This window comes from Lutjanus erythropterus, chromosome 7 (genome assembly GCF_056507025.1).
Source record: "Lutjanus erythropterus isolate fLutEry1 chromosome 7, fLutEry1.hap2, whole genome shotgun sequence".
Taxonomy (NCBI): Eukaryota; Metazoa; Chordata; class Actinopteri; order Lutjaniformes; family Lutjanidae; genus Lutjanus; species Lutjanus erythropterus.
Genome location: NC_139323.1, coordinates 32691520 through 32705485, shown reverse-complemented (window position 1 = coordinate 32705485; position 13966 = coordinate 32691520). Strand labels below are relative to the sequence as shown.

Below are 13966 nucleotides of genomic sequence, written 5' to 3'. Positions count from 1 at the left end.
ACTGAAGGGCACTCTAGAGGCTATTTTATAACATTTCAACCCCTGGAAGTCACCCTAGAGGACACTTAATCATGGTTTATCTACCTTTGAAGCATCCTAGAGTGCTTTTGCAGATCTTTTTCAAGCATGGGGCCACCAGGGGGGCAATCACCCCTCTGCCCCCCCTCCACCAGTCCACCAGTGCAGACACAGTTTAATTCCACATTTCAGAACTCATAGTCTTTTCAGTCTTTCATCATGTGTTATATTGTATATTGTATTTCAGCTATTGTTTTCTAGCATGTATAATGTGTTTCGGAGAATATCTGAGTTTGCTGTACACAGACTTGAACATGGTCAGTGTTAATATAGTTGGCCCGAATAAAACTTCAGAATATGACAGAGGATCAATGGTTTCCTCATTGACATTGAGGACTGCAAATATAAAGTGATGTATGGCCATTCCCAGACATATCAATGATAAGGACTCGCATCATTCTCGACACAGCTTGGTTAAGATAATTGGATTTAATAGCCTTTCAGCACTTTTTATTGAATATCCATATCTCAGTGAAACGATCCTTCTGTCTCAAGCTTTTTGTCTCTCCACTCCCTTTCTAACTCTCTCAATCTAATTTATTCTTCACCTCTCCATCAAGGCCGCAGGGCTTTTACAGCAGAGACAGAAATAAACCACAGTTGAGTAAGTCATTGCATACCTACTGTAGTGTATGTGTGTGCTTCTGATTGCTTCTTTCCAGATACTACATATCAGTAGTGTGATATATTGATCATGAGATGTCTGCGCAGGCAGAATCAATGATGCTGCCTTGTTTTATAGGTCAACATGTACTTTTTGTGAAACAAGATAAAGGTTAGTTCCTGTACACACAACCAGCTCTGCCCAACTTATTCACTATCTGTCTTAATCTCCGCTGTTTTGTCTCTTGCTTAGATGGTTGTTTAAAGCCTTATGACTGGTTTACAAGAAGCACCTGATTCACCGTTACCCTCCTCTTGACTGTAAGCGAGTGTTAACTTGTGGGCAAACTGTACATTTACTATCACTAGACATCATAACTGCTAAACCTTAATCTCACGTGCACACTCTTTCTCTTATTTGTTCATCCACACCCAATGCGCACACACACACACACACACACACACACACACACACACACACACACACAGACACACACACACACACACACACACACTGTCTGCTTATGCAGTCACACATGTCAAAGGAAAACTGCTCATTTGCTGCTAGATTCTTTGAAATGCGTGAAAGAGGAGGAGGGGCAGGTTTGGTCTGGCATTTAGGGACACATCAGAACAAACCTTTGTAGGCTGCGTCCTCATTCAGCCTCTAAACCAGGACTTAACCTGCTGTCTGCTCAGTCTTCTGTGAAGCTGCACCTGAACCCTGTCTATGATAACAATGGATGATAAACATAATTTTTTACACTTGTTTTTTCCTGGGCAGGGTACAGTTTGGACAGGTCACCGGTCTGTGACAGGGATAACAGACATACAGTATCACATTACACTTTTGCATAATAGCATGTCTTGTGACTGGGGTCAGAAAAAGAAGCATCCAGAGGAAACCCATTCCACCATGGGAGGAACATCCAAACTCCACACAAGAAAGGCTCAGCTAACTGTTAGATCAGCCTGTCACCAAGGTCTTCGTGCATTGAGCTGACAGTGCTAACAACTGAGCAACCGTACAGCTATATCTGGGAAACGATATAACTGTCAACAGAACAAAAGGAATGGCAGTTGCATCACCTAAGCCACTCATTTTGTCCTCGCAATTACTGTCTCAAATTTGAAAGTTTTCTGAAGGCACCACTTTAAATTCTTTCACGTCGACTTCTTATACCACCACCTAGACAATGCCATTCAGGGTGTTTTCACATTAACCCTTTTTTTAAACAAAGCAAACTCAATTGGCTTAAAGTGGGCAAACTGAAAACTGAAGACTCTTTTTGAGTTAACGTTGTTAGTTTGTTTGAAAGAGAACAGGCACTTCCACACAGTACTGTCCAGTTGGTCATAAAAGGCGCATTTGTGTCTTTTATGTCTTTTTCTCATTTTATCACATTTTGACACAGATTTTCTCACTTTGACGTGGCTCAGCAGTGTATTTCTGATGAAGTGTTTCTGTGCATTGTGTACAGGAGCTGTTTGATGCATTTCATATCTGTAAAAGTGCAGTATTTCCTTCCTTGGATCAAACTACTCCTCATTCCTCCATTAGTCTTATCAGCGTTGCCTGTAGCCATGGTTCCGTCTATTTGTTTTTTTTTTCCAAGCGTCCCAGTGCCATAGCTTGTGATCCGTCTGCGACAAGCTTAGAGAGTTCAAATACAATGACAGAGGGAGAAGCAAACTTGGACTGCTTTCGGTTCACAATGCACAGGTTAAATGAACTGCTGTGAGGATCCTGAAGCAAACCATACCGTTCATTTAAGAGTTTTTTTTGTGTTCACATATGCACAAAAAATGCTGACTGATTGCTCTGAGTTTGTTTGGTGTGCTGAGAGGGAAAAAGGGTGAAAACACCCCTAGTTTAACTGATTGGGTCGATGTAACTCAGTCATTACCCTCCTTCCAGCCAGGGTTGGATGAGCATCAGATGCTGTCCGGCTGTTAGAGAAGGAAATTCATTAAATGATGTTGAAATTGAAATGTAATTTTCAACTAATCCAGGAAAGGAGAAATTAAAAAAAAAAAAGAAAATGAGAGAGAGAAATAGAAACGTTTTATTTAGCATTAAAGTACATAGGACTAAGCTACAGATGGGAGTACCAGATTTTAACCTGTGACAGCTGTCATATATGAATATGGGCTCAGCATTTGTTCCATAGACTCGCATCATTTGTTGGTCTGCTGTATGAATGGTGCATTTGTTTTCTATGAAACCATATTTTAACAACATATGCCAAACTTCTCAGTCCATCTGTGCTTAAAGCAGTGATACAGGAGCATAAACAAGTCCAAAGTTTGGCAAGTTTAAATGTGGAACTATGTAATCAAATAAAATAAAACGAGAAACAAAACAAAGAATCTGAGCAACTGTTTAATGCCAGCATTTGATAGTTGATGGTTTTTGATATTATATGCTACAGACGCATTTCTGTCTGCATTAAAAGATGTTAAGGTTTGATATCCAGCTCTGCCATGGTGCAGTTCTTGAAATCAAGGATACCCTGCTGTCCAGGGTATAATAAAAATGCCACCTGGGGCACAAAATACAGCAGCAGAGAAACTTAGCATTACAAAAATGTTTGTGCAAATTTCCAAGTAGGCGTTATTTGCATAACCTGACCACATATTGGGGATCTCAATAGTAACTTTCTCAAAAAATATTGAAACTAAATTAAGTGATATATTAATAGTCCTACAGCTCATGTAGGTGTATTGTTTTGGTGTGCACCCAGGAACCTGTATAAATAAATGTATAAATGGCTCAACCCTGAATTGTAACTCAGGATTCTCATTTATGCTGGATGCTTACATGTTCAGATTCAGAGTAACTTTTTGAAAACATGCCATGTTACGTTTCGTTGCATCAGTGTTGGAACCCATCGTCTGGTGACTTTAGCATTCATGTGTGGATATCTGTTTATGATGATTAGTATTTCCCCCAAATTTTGCATCCTTGGTAAGCGGAGCAAGGTGTTTAACATCTGGCTCTGTGTATACGTGGTCATGAAAATTCAACACTGGGAAAATGTTAATATTCAGCATTATTCAAGCTTGCTTTGTCACAATATCTGTGCCAGAAAATTTGCACATGCTAATTGAGTCTCACCATCCTGATAAGTGTTAATGCTTGTGCTCTCTTACATGTCATCTTATGCAGTATATGAAAGTGTCTAATTAAAAATGGCAGTGCTAAAATGTATGTAAAAATGAAAAAACTTATTGTACTTGTCTTGAATGGAAAAAAAAAGAACTTCAGTCTTGGACTGTTTGTAAAGTCTGGGGCATTTGAACGTAGAATGTGGGGCAGCTGTGGGGCACTGAGGAAAAAATTTACTTTCGAGCCTTGCTATCTTGTTGTAGTGTTTGACTGTGTGTGTGTGTGTGTGTGTGTGTGTGTGTGTGTGTGTGTGTTTTGAGTGTGAGTGTGATGTGCCCTTGCTTTTTGCACCGCATGGATATTGAGCTAATGGTTCAGAAGAGTCAGCGAGGCATCATGACTTCATTTCATCACACTCCACTTCCACCATATTCTCACACTCACACACACTCATGCTCACACACAAACCTGTTCACTGATAAGTACTTATTTTGGTCCGATTATGTTGCAGTGAGCTTACACACTTCGTCTCTGCTCAGTGTTATTCATCCCGGCTGTCCCACTAATTTCCTTGAGGCAGTTGAAATGTTTGATGAACATCAGGCCAGACGGCGCCCTAATGATTAGAGTAGTTAGCTGATTGTCAGGGAGTCTGCTGATGCAACTCTCTAAATAAAACTCTTCTTTTCTGCACTACAAAAGCACTGTGTACACCAAAAGTGGAGAGATGTGGTTAATATGTAAACAGAAGAGAGGAGAGAATGAATGGACTCATCAACAGAGGAGAGAGACATAAAAAAGGCTTTAATTGGTGGTTACTCCCCTGCCATCCTCTCATTGTGTACTCTGCTTTTTCCTAGATTGCATTTTATTCCCTTTTGTTTTTCATCTTTGCTTGTGCCAAGGCTTCCAAGAGGACAGTGAAAGCACCGGTGAACCTTTGTGGTTAATCTGGGATAAATAATGTATCACACATTTGACTTGGCTCTATCCTATAGCTGTAAAGAGAGAATATTCTGCTGCAGGAATCCAGCTCAAGGGCAGCTTGAAATATATATGTGTGTGCGTGTGTGTGTGTATAGATATAGATATATATAGAGAGAGCAATAGAAAGACACAAACACACACAGGTACATTTATTCAGTTGTATTTACAGAGAGGAAAAGTGATGGGGAGAGCGATGGAGACAGAGGAAGAGAGCGAGACAGAGATGGTGACAGATGTCCAACTTACAAACTGTGTCATGTCTTTGCAGCAGGATATATGCAGGCTTTGCATTTGAGTGACAAATCTCTTAGCAGTCTTGTCAGCTGCCAAAATTGGAGAGCCATTGGAGAATTGGCTCGGGGCATAAAATGTCTAGATACAGGACAAACGTCCTGATAAACAGTGAGTAACTGAAAAAGATTAGTGTGTTGGAAGGGACTGTCCACTGAACACTCTGGTATACGGCTTATTGGCAACTGTTCTCATTAATCCTTTATAAACATTCCTTGTCAAACAACCCAACGGGGTCTTTCTCGTTTACTTCAGAATGACCCATCCATACAAGCATTTTGTGAACCATCACTTCTATGGTGAAGATGTGGTTAAGATTAGAAAAAAAAAAAAAAAAAAAAAGCCTCCCTGCAACCCATTAGGATAAGCAGTTCTGGATGATGGACAGAGGGATCCTAATATTCATGTCTGGTGACCATCTAATGGCTGTGATGATGTTTATGATATATATCTATATACTTTCGCTTTTAAATCTTTTGACTTGCCAGGTATGAACAGTTGTATGAATATTTAAGACTCATTGCCATTTAATGTGATTATTTTCAACTCTATTGTCTGGCTATTGATACGTTAAGAGGTTTTAGGTGCTGATCAATCTCAGCAGTCCTCTGATTGGGAGATTGAAAATTAAGGCAGTCTCTGTATTTGTGTGGAAATGTTTGGATGCTGCCAGCATACCTGATGAAGGTTGTTGAGACTGAAACATCGAAATACAATAAATATGTCAACAGACTACTAAAACCACTTGGTTATTGCCAAAGGATGCCAGCTTGGTTTAATTAAACCAGTGTTGGACTGTTAGTATAAGATGGGAGTGGTTTTATTCACCACTGCGATGATCACCAGGTAAGCAGTAGAAATACAACCTTGAAAATCTAAGGTAATCCAGCAGGAAAGAGCCTTTACCCACATTTCATTGACAGCACCTGACCAACATATTCATATTTTTTGACACAGTGCAGTTGTCTATCTGAAGACAGTCTTAAGAAGTTTTGTGACAGTAAAAAGTTGTGCTGATTTTGTCTTTGCTACTTAAAGAGGACAGTAATTACTAATTACTCTCTTGGCTGCAAGAAGTCAAAAGTACCAGGAGAGTGTAAACATTGGTTTGTATTTGAAGAAATGGTTTTGTTGGCTGTTGTTTTCCTCATGAAGACTAGGGATGTGTGAGACTAGTTGTCTAGTCAATTTAACATTGCTAACCTTGCTAGTTGGCACCAGGAATACAAGTTGGTCAAACTAAATATTAAATTTTATATACAGACAAATGATATAAAACTGGATCTAAACCAGCTAGGTGGAAAATGGGATCAGCATGGTCTGGCAATATTTTGATCTACATTTTGACAATGAGGTTGTAAGTACGATGTGTCAGAATAAACCGGCATATAACCAGTTGACTGGAGCGGTGTGTAACCAGTTTCGGCCAGGCATGTGGACGTTAACCTACAAGGAGAGAAGGCTGCTGGTGCTAGCCCTGCTCTCCTTGCAGGTTAATATCATGGCAAACCATTACGACATTGTTTACCATCCCTGAGTGTTTTCTTACTTTTAGACTAGTCGGATAGTCAATATTTAAGTTGCAGTTTAACTGACATGGAAATTTATGATTAGGAACATCCGTTGCACAGTTGCCCCTCACGATCGTAGCTTACTTTGAACTTGGCTTGAAAGTTGTCCTGATTCATTTCGAACAGACAAGTGAAGTCCAAAAGAGCAAAACTATACTCATGTTTAACCACACTCTTAAAAGACTGTATCATAAGTAAGAAATGTTTTTTTTTTTTCATCCTCTGATCTAATTTTCCAGTCACATAAAGAATGTAACATGGTCATCTGTAATTAAAGACCATTGCAAAGGTCAAACCCTTTGTTTCACCCAGTAAACAGCCTTTATTACAATTCTGCTTGAATAATTTAATTCTTTGCTCTCCAGTCTACCCAAAAAGTCTATAAACAATTTCAGCTTACAGAACGCTGCTGTCAGATTTAACTGGAACAAAGTACTGAGCTCACATCCCTGCTGTTCTTAAGTCCCTACACTGGCTTCAAGGTACTTTTAGGATCGATTTTTTTAAGACTCACACTTGACTCTGAAGTTGATATGCTCCACATACGTGTCCCTGACCTCTGTAGCACCCTCTGATTCACAGGTTCTTTGCTGATTGTGTAAGATTAGAGGGCTACAGTCGAAGCTGCCTGCTGCAATTTTGGACTCAAAACGTCAGATAAAAATACCCCTTTTTTACCACTACTCTTCTAACCCTACATGCTTCTAATCATTTTTAAAATATTATAATCCATCCTGTTTTCTTAAAAAACTTTCTTGCTGTACGGTTTATTAATTCAGTATTTTTAGTGATATTCTCTGTGTAAGTTTGACCTTCAAATTGTAGCTCAAGTTTTTCTTTTAGTAATTCGAATAGATCTGTTTTGTGCGCATCGACTGGTGTTTTCCAGGTGGAAAAACAATCAAGCCAATCAGAGCTGCGTAGGCTGGGTTAAGGTTGTTGTATCATCAAAGGGACAAACTAAGAAACAGAGTCAGGTACACATAAAGGGAGGCAAAGAAAGAAAAGAGGCTCTTTGCACAGCAATGTGTTTTCCAATCAGTCTCTGTATGAGTAAAGGGAGCTTGAGCTTTTTGGTGTGTTGACTGTGTACAATCACACCGGCATCTGCTCTCAACCTCTGTATGACTGCCTCTGGAAATGTCTTCAAAGGGAAACACGTGTTTACTGTCAGGCTGAGGACCAGCGTGGGGTGAAAAGACATGAATAGAGGGTCCATAGAGGAACAGGAGGTGACAGGGGGGTGATTGATGGATGATGGAGCAGATGGAGAAGAGGAGAACGGCACAGCATGGAAAAACTATACAAGTGGTTGGGGAAAAAAGTGAGGGAAGAGTAAAGGATAGAGGGGTTTCTACAAAAACGAGATACCTGCAGGAATGTGAACAGTACAACTGCATGTGGGCATCTCTGACCAATTTCACCCTCTCAAGTGCAAATGAAAGATTAACGAGGTTAAACCACAATAAGAATTCACATGTGGTTCTCCATAAAGGTCTTAAACAAACAAGGAAATACACTGTATTCAATGTATTTTCTATATTGACTCTGTTAGTTTGATGTGTTTATAGGCCTTTATGGCAGCTAAAGCTTGTTTTGCTCTTTAATAGCAGCCTGTTACAAGGTCATTTTCTCTTAAAGTGACAATAACTTATCTTTTCTCTGCGCTGGTAGAGCAATCCATCTTATCTGTTTCAGGATATTAATACTTGTAGCCAGAAAATTAGTATAGCGAGAGAACAGATGTCAGAGGGACAGAAGTTAAAGGGTGACGTAGCTATTTTTCAACCCATCTGCTTGTTTCCTGCGTTTCTGTGTCTAAGTGACACAGTGGGGATGGCAATTTTTGAAAATGGCCCAGATTGATTGAAAGAGCAAGACTGCTGCATCCCAGCAGCCATGAAACTGGCAGAAGCGTAATCCTTACAGGCAATTGCGCACTGTCTTAAGCGCATTTACTAAAAGTGGTTGTTTTGCCCTGACAGGCTCAAAGTGTTATTCTAAGTGTCCGACAGTGTTATGGAAAAGATCCACACAGAGAGAGACTTTTTTTTTTTTTTTAGAATAAGAGTTGTTTAACCAGAAACGGCCCGTTTATTGATCTTGTCAAAGCCACCAGGCTCCATTTACAGAAAGAATAATTTTATCATCATTAAACACTGTTTGTTCAAACCCAGCAGAGAAAATAAAGTTCACCAAATACATCTTAGTTCATCTTCCCAGTGTTCCAACAATCACCAGGAAATCACCACAAATATCAGGAGAAGAGCGAGATGGAGGTTGGATATCAGAGAAGCTGCGAAAAACGGTGAAAACATTGTATAGATCCAAAATATTTTCACATCTAACTCGCTGAATTAAGAGTGGTGATTGTTGGAATGATGAAAAGACAAACCAAGGTGGTCTGGGTGAGTTTGATTTTGTGTCTGACGAATTTGAATGAAGATACGATGATACAACTACTGTGTCTGTAAATGGAGTCTGGTGGCTTTGACAAAAGCAATAAAATGACAATTACTGATTAAAACAAAATTGGCTCGAGATGGTTTACGCTGCAGTTGGGGGGTTTCAATTTAAAGACATAATATGCAACATTTTCCTAAAGAACAGTGTGTAGACTCATAAATATAATCCCTTTCAATCATCACTTACGACCCCCTAGGAGTGTGTGGTGGCTGCTTCTGCAGACGCTGCCGTTTGTCTGTTTTTCCTTATTCTCCATTATTTTTTGCTCTGCTCAGGACTCTTTACCGACTAAAAAACATCAGTGTTTGTCTTCCTGAAAATGAAACTCAACAATCAACTATGTTTCTGGTGCATTTACGAACAGCTCGGACAAATCCTGCTGATTCTACCTTTAAACATTATATCTGTACAAACTGCTCATTTGCAGTCAGCTGCTCATGTTCGTTTTTGTTGGTTTGGTTTTCACAACAGTACAGAGTTGAAACAACCTCAGAAGCACAGCAGTGATGCTCTCTAATTCGGTTTCGGTGCTTTAAATGTATTCAAGGCTACAGACTGCTGCTTTGATAGTTGTAATTTGTTTTTATGGACACCACTGTGGACTGTGGATTTTCTGTGAAGTATTGACTATTTGATTATAATCTGTTCATTTAAGCAACCCAAATGCATTTGGGCATAGTCAGCATCACACCAGAGAATCATTCTTAATTAATATTCCCTTTTTAGGTTGTTACTTTGTGTGTGTGTGTGTGTGTGTGTGTGTGTGTGTGTGTGTGTGTGTGTGTGTGTGTGTGTGTGTGTCTGTGTGTTATTCCACATTGTCCATTGTCTCACTCCATTCAGACTAGTCCAGTGACAGTATTTGTGGAGGTTGATGATAAAAGCTTGGACTTCTACTGCATTTCCACGAAATTGGACCCCATGCAGCCATGAAAAGTTTGAAATTTTTTCAGTAGCAACTTGCTGCCAGAGACTTTTAATGAGAAAACAAAACACAGCAAAGTGGAGGCTGTAAAGGCAGATTGGATTGTTGGTAAAAGTTGTAGCTGTTTCTCTGATTATGTAGGGGTCAGTAGGACATTGTTCAGATCTCGACATAAATTCCCATTTTGCTGATACTGGCAGCTTCTGGCTAATCAGTATGGAAGCATCAGCACTAAATGAAGCTGAAGCAGCATGTTTTAATGAAAAATAATAATAATAAATTGCACTCTGAGAACACAAAGACTGCAGCCAAACCTCACCACTGAATAGAAAATGAATGAGTTTTTCTGACCCTAAAAACAAAACACTCCAGGCCCAACAACACAGACACTGCCAAACCAGTTAATATCTTTGATGCAATAAAACACTCAGAGATAAATCTGATACTGATCTTAACTGAGCGCACTGAGAGAAAAGTCTTCAGACTGGTCCAGAGTTGATAACTGGGACAAGAGACGATTTTGTCCTTTGGCAGAGTCTTGATTCTGTTCTGGCTTTTAGGCCACGCTGCATCTGTTCTGCTCATTCGGCCAAGGATGAGTGGGGTTTGGAGGCTAGGCCTCAGTGCTTTAAAATGAAATCTTTTCTGCCTCTGCACCTCTCTACTGTGACAAACCAGACAAGAGAGGGCTGATAGCAGACAGGAGTCACCTAAGTCGGTTTCACTTGAACTGCTTTCTCAGAGGGCGGGAAGGGTACGGGAGGAGATAAGCAGACACATACAGCTCTCTGCACCTGAGGACAAAGGAAACATCCAGTCAAAAACAGAAATAATACTGTGATATGTTCACTGAGTTTGGACAGTAAACAAAAAGAGGCTCTGCCCTGACCTATATAGATCATTTTAAACCTCCCTTCTCATCTATTGTGTCTGCTTGATACAAATTACACATTTCTGGGGCAAATGTGCATCCAGTCTGCACCTGACACCAGTGGCTCATTGCATCTGGACACTATTTCCTGGGAAAAATCCCCTGGAACATGAGAAACAATTTTACCTCTCTGGTTTGTGAGTTTGAGTGCTGCAGTGATGACATGTTTTTGTGCAGAAACTAAGCTCTGTGGCAAACAAACGTTGATGATACACTTATGAGACACTCACATGTTTTATTCATCAAAGTTGAAAATTCTGGTATTGTGATAACTCTTGCCAGAGGTGAAAAGCAAACATTAGATTATAAAAGAACTACATCACAGTCACGTGACTCCACAGTACCACCACTAAGTGACTAGTATTCGGCATGATGGCGTTTAATGTCCATGACATCCGCTGTAGTGTCATTGAGCTACTTGTTAGCAACCAACAATTCACACATTGGGTAATTACTGATGTTTTTTATGTCATAGAATAAAATGTGAAAACCTTTTAAGCTTGTGTTTACCACAGACCTTATTTCAAGCATTTAACCAAAAATCCATTTAAAACCCACTGACCTTGAGATTAGGGAGACAGAAGTGCTAATATGATAACTAATTTCCTGGTTTTAGGACTCTATACTCAGAAAAGGAACTTGGTTGCAGGCAACCCGAAGAAAAGAACACCACCTACAGAAACTGAAACTTCAGTCAAGAGAAAATCCAAAGAAAAAGACATCACAATACTGAATAAAATGTTTGAACTTTGGTTTGAAGGCACTGCACAGCAATCAGTGGTTTGAATCAAATAGGAGCACAAAAGTGGTACAAATTGTGTTCTGACAATAACCGCTTTTCTTTCTTTCTCTTTCTTTCCCGACCTGCCCAGAGTCAGGCCATGCGTATTGTCCGGACAGTCGGCCAGGCGTTCGAGGTCTGTCATAAACTGAGTCTGCAGCACACACAGCAGAACGCGGATGGACAGGAGGACTGCCACAGTGACAAGAACGGCAACGACTCCTCCGTCACAGGTACGCAAACACACACTAACACACACAAAACGCACTGAGCAACATCCACCTACAGTACAGCCAGCTCTTCATTCTTACTAGCCTGCATTATGTGTCAGCGCTTCACACTGCTGCTCTCCCCTCAAGGAGTTGCTGAAAATCCTATTTGTTCTCTTATCTTTTATCAGAAGATGCATTGATCTGCGCTCGCTGCTTTTTCACTTCTATGTTATAACTTTGAAGAATCAAAAGGCAACATTAAAAAGATTGCAGGGTGAATGTTTCATGTGCATTTGAAACCAAGATGTTGAAATGGGAAAAAAGTATCTGTTGTAACCTTTATAGCAGCTCTTCAGGTTCAAGAAGCGAAGTCACTGACTATAAACTGCATAAAAGAAGTGAAAGCAGCCACCTGGTCTGAAATCAATGCGAAAGTGCCTTAAACATGCGTTCTTTCTAAAGACCAGCAGGGAGTAACTCCAGTGGTTGCAAAAAGAAGTCAGATTGTAGGGAAGTCTATGAGAAAAGACCCTAGTTCTCACTTGTTTTATTACCTCAGGTATGTAGTATCCTAATGAGTTTATTGTCTCGATGGCTTGTTTCAAGTCTTCCTCAATACATCATGGTGTTCATTTTGTAAATTATGGTCCCATTTAGAGTAAAATAGATGATAAAGCAGGGTATGTTTTAGGACATGGCTACCTTGTGATTGAAAAGTCGCTAGTAAATTTTGTTTTACACCTTTTGTTCATTAAGAATAGTTGCATCCCAGTTAATATGACTTATGACTTAGCGCTCCTCCCCGCCACCCTCTTGTCCATATATGGTCACTTCTGGCTCCAGAAAACCAAGATGGCATCAGCCAAAATGCCACATTCAAGGTTTCAAACCAATGGAGGCCATTTTCCACAAACTAGCTCCGGTTCTCTGGTTCTTGAACCAGTTCTGTTCAAGATTCTTGGAACCTTGGTGCTATCTAGTGAACCAGTTTTGACAGGAACCATTGTGATCAAGGATGTCATCGACGGAGGGCGCTGCATGTTTCACAAGAAGCTGTAGAATAAAACACGACCACTTTGATTCCCAACATAAACTCAGCTGGGAACCAACGTTTTCAGCTTCCAAACCGATTTATTTTTGGTTGAAAGAGACCGGTTCAAAATTAGGTGTGTGAGTCGGAACGGGGTGGGTTGGTTTTTGGTGTAAGAGGCCTGTGGGTGGCATCACAGTGTCTATGACGACATCTGTTATGCAGTCAATGTCAGTGGCAAGTGGAAAGAAAGAAAAGCAGCTATAAAGTCGAGATATTTTTCATTCCTCATTTGTTGTTTGCCTTTATCCAGAGTTGTTCTGGTATTTCTGAAGTATCACTAAACACTGGTACACATTTCAGTGGGGGAAGGCCAAGAAATATGTCTGTTGCCAAGGCTAGAAGAATGTTTTTTTTTCATTGTGTGCAATACAATTTCTCAAGTGGTTTCTTACAGAAAACACAGATTCAACAGATGTAAACACAACAGAACTTTGGACCAAGCCCTCTAATAGAGATAATACACAGACTGGCAGACATATGTGGGTGGCGTTGATCGAACGGTTCAGGGTTCAGTGTGCCGAAGCCGTTTGTGGTAGTGGAACAGGTGGAGGTTCTACTTTGTAGCAGCTGTAAAAATGTTGTAAATGTGTCTAAAATAAAGTGTTTGAAATGAGACTGCTGGGACCGTCTTGTTGTGCAAAACAAGGGTCACGTGGTTGTCAGAGTTCGTCAAGCTCATGCTGCCCAGTTAATCTGCTAGTGTGTGAAGCTCCGAGCGTCCTCGCTGCCCGCTGACCACCGCTGGCAGTGTAATCTGTTTTGAAGTTAAGGAATTAGCTGTGGGTTCAAATCGAGGTCCATGACAAAACGCTGACCCTGTGTGAAGTACACTTTTTTCTTTCACATCAGTTTTTAGTGAAAAATGTTAGAAAAGTGATATTTTTAGGGGATGTCCTGGTGACTTAGTGGACAAGATGCA

General features: G+C 40.3%; 1 protein-coding gene across 2 annotated transcripts in view; it reads left to right on the top strand.

Moving 5' to 3' along the window:
- The window catches only part of LOC146324268 (carboxyl-terminal PDZ ligand of neuronal nitric oxide synthase protein-like), a 286524-nt gene that overhangs the window by 161456 nt on the left and 111102 nt on the right, over positions 1-13966 (top strand). For both annotated transcript variants that reach the window (XM_084723578.1, XM_084723576.1), the window contains exon 6: positions 11834-11975. In XM_084723578.1, coding sequence (XP_084579704.1) covers positions 11834-11975 — 142 coding nt within the window. The remainder of the gene's footprint in view (positions 1-11833; positions 11976-13966) is intronic.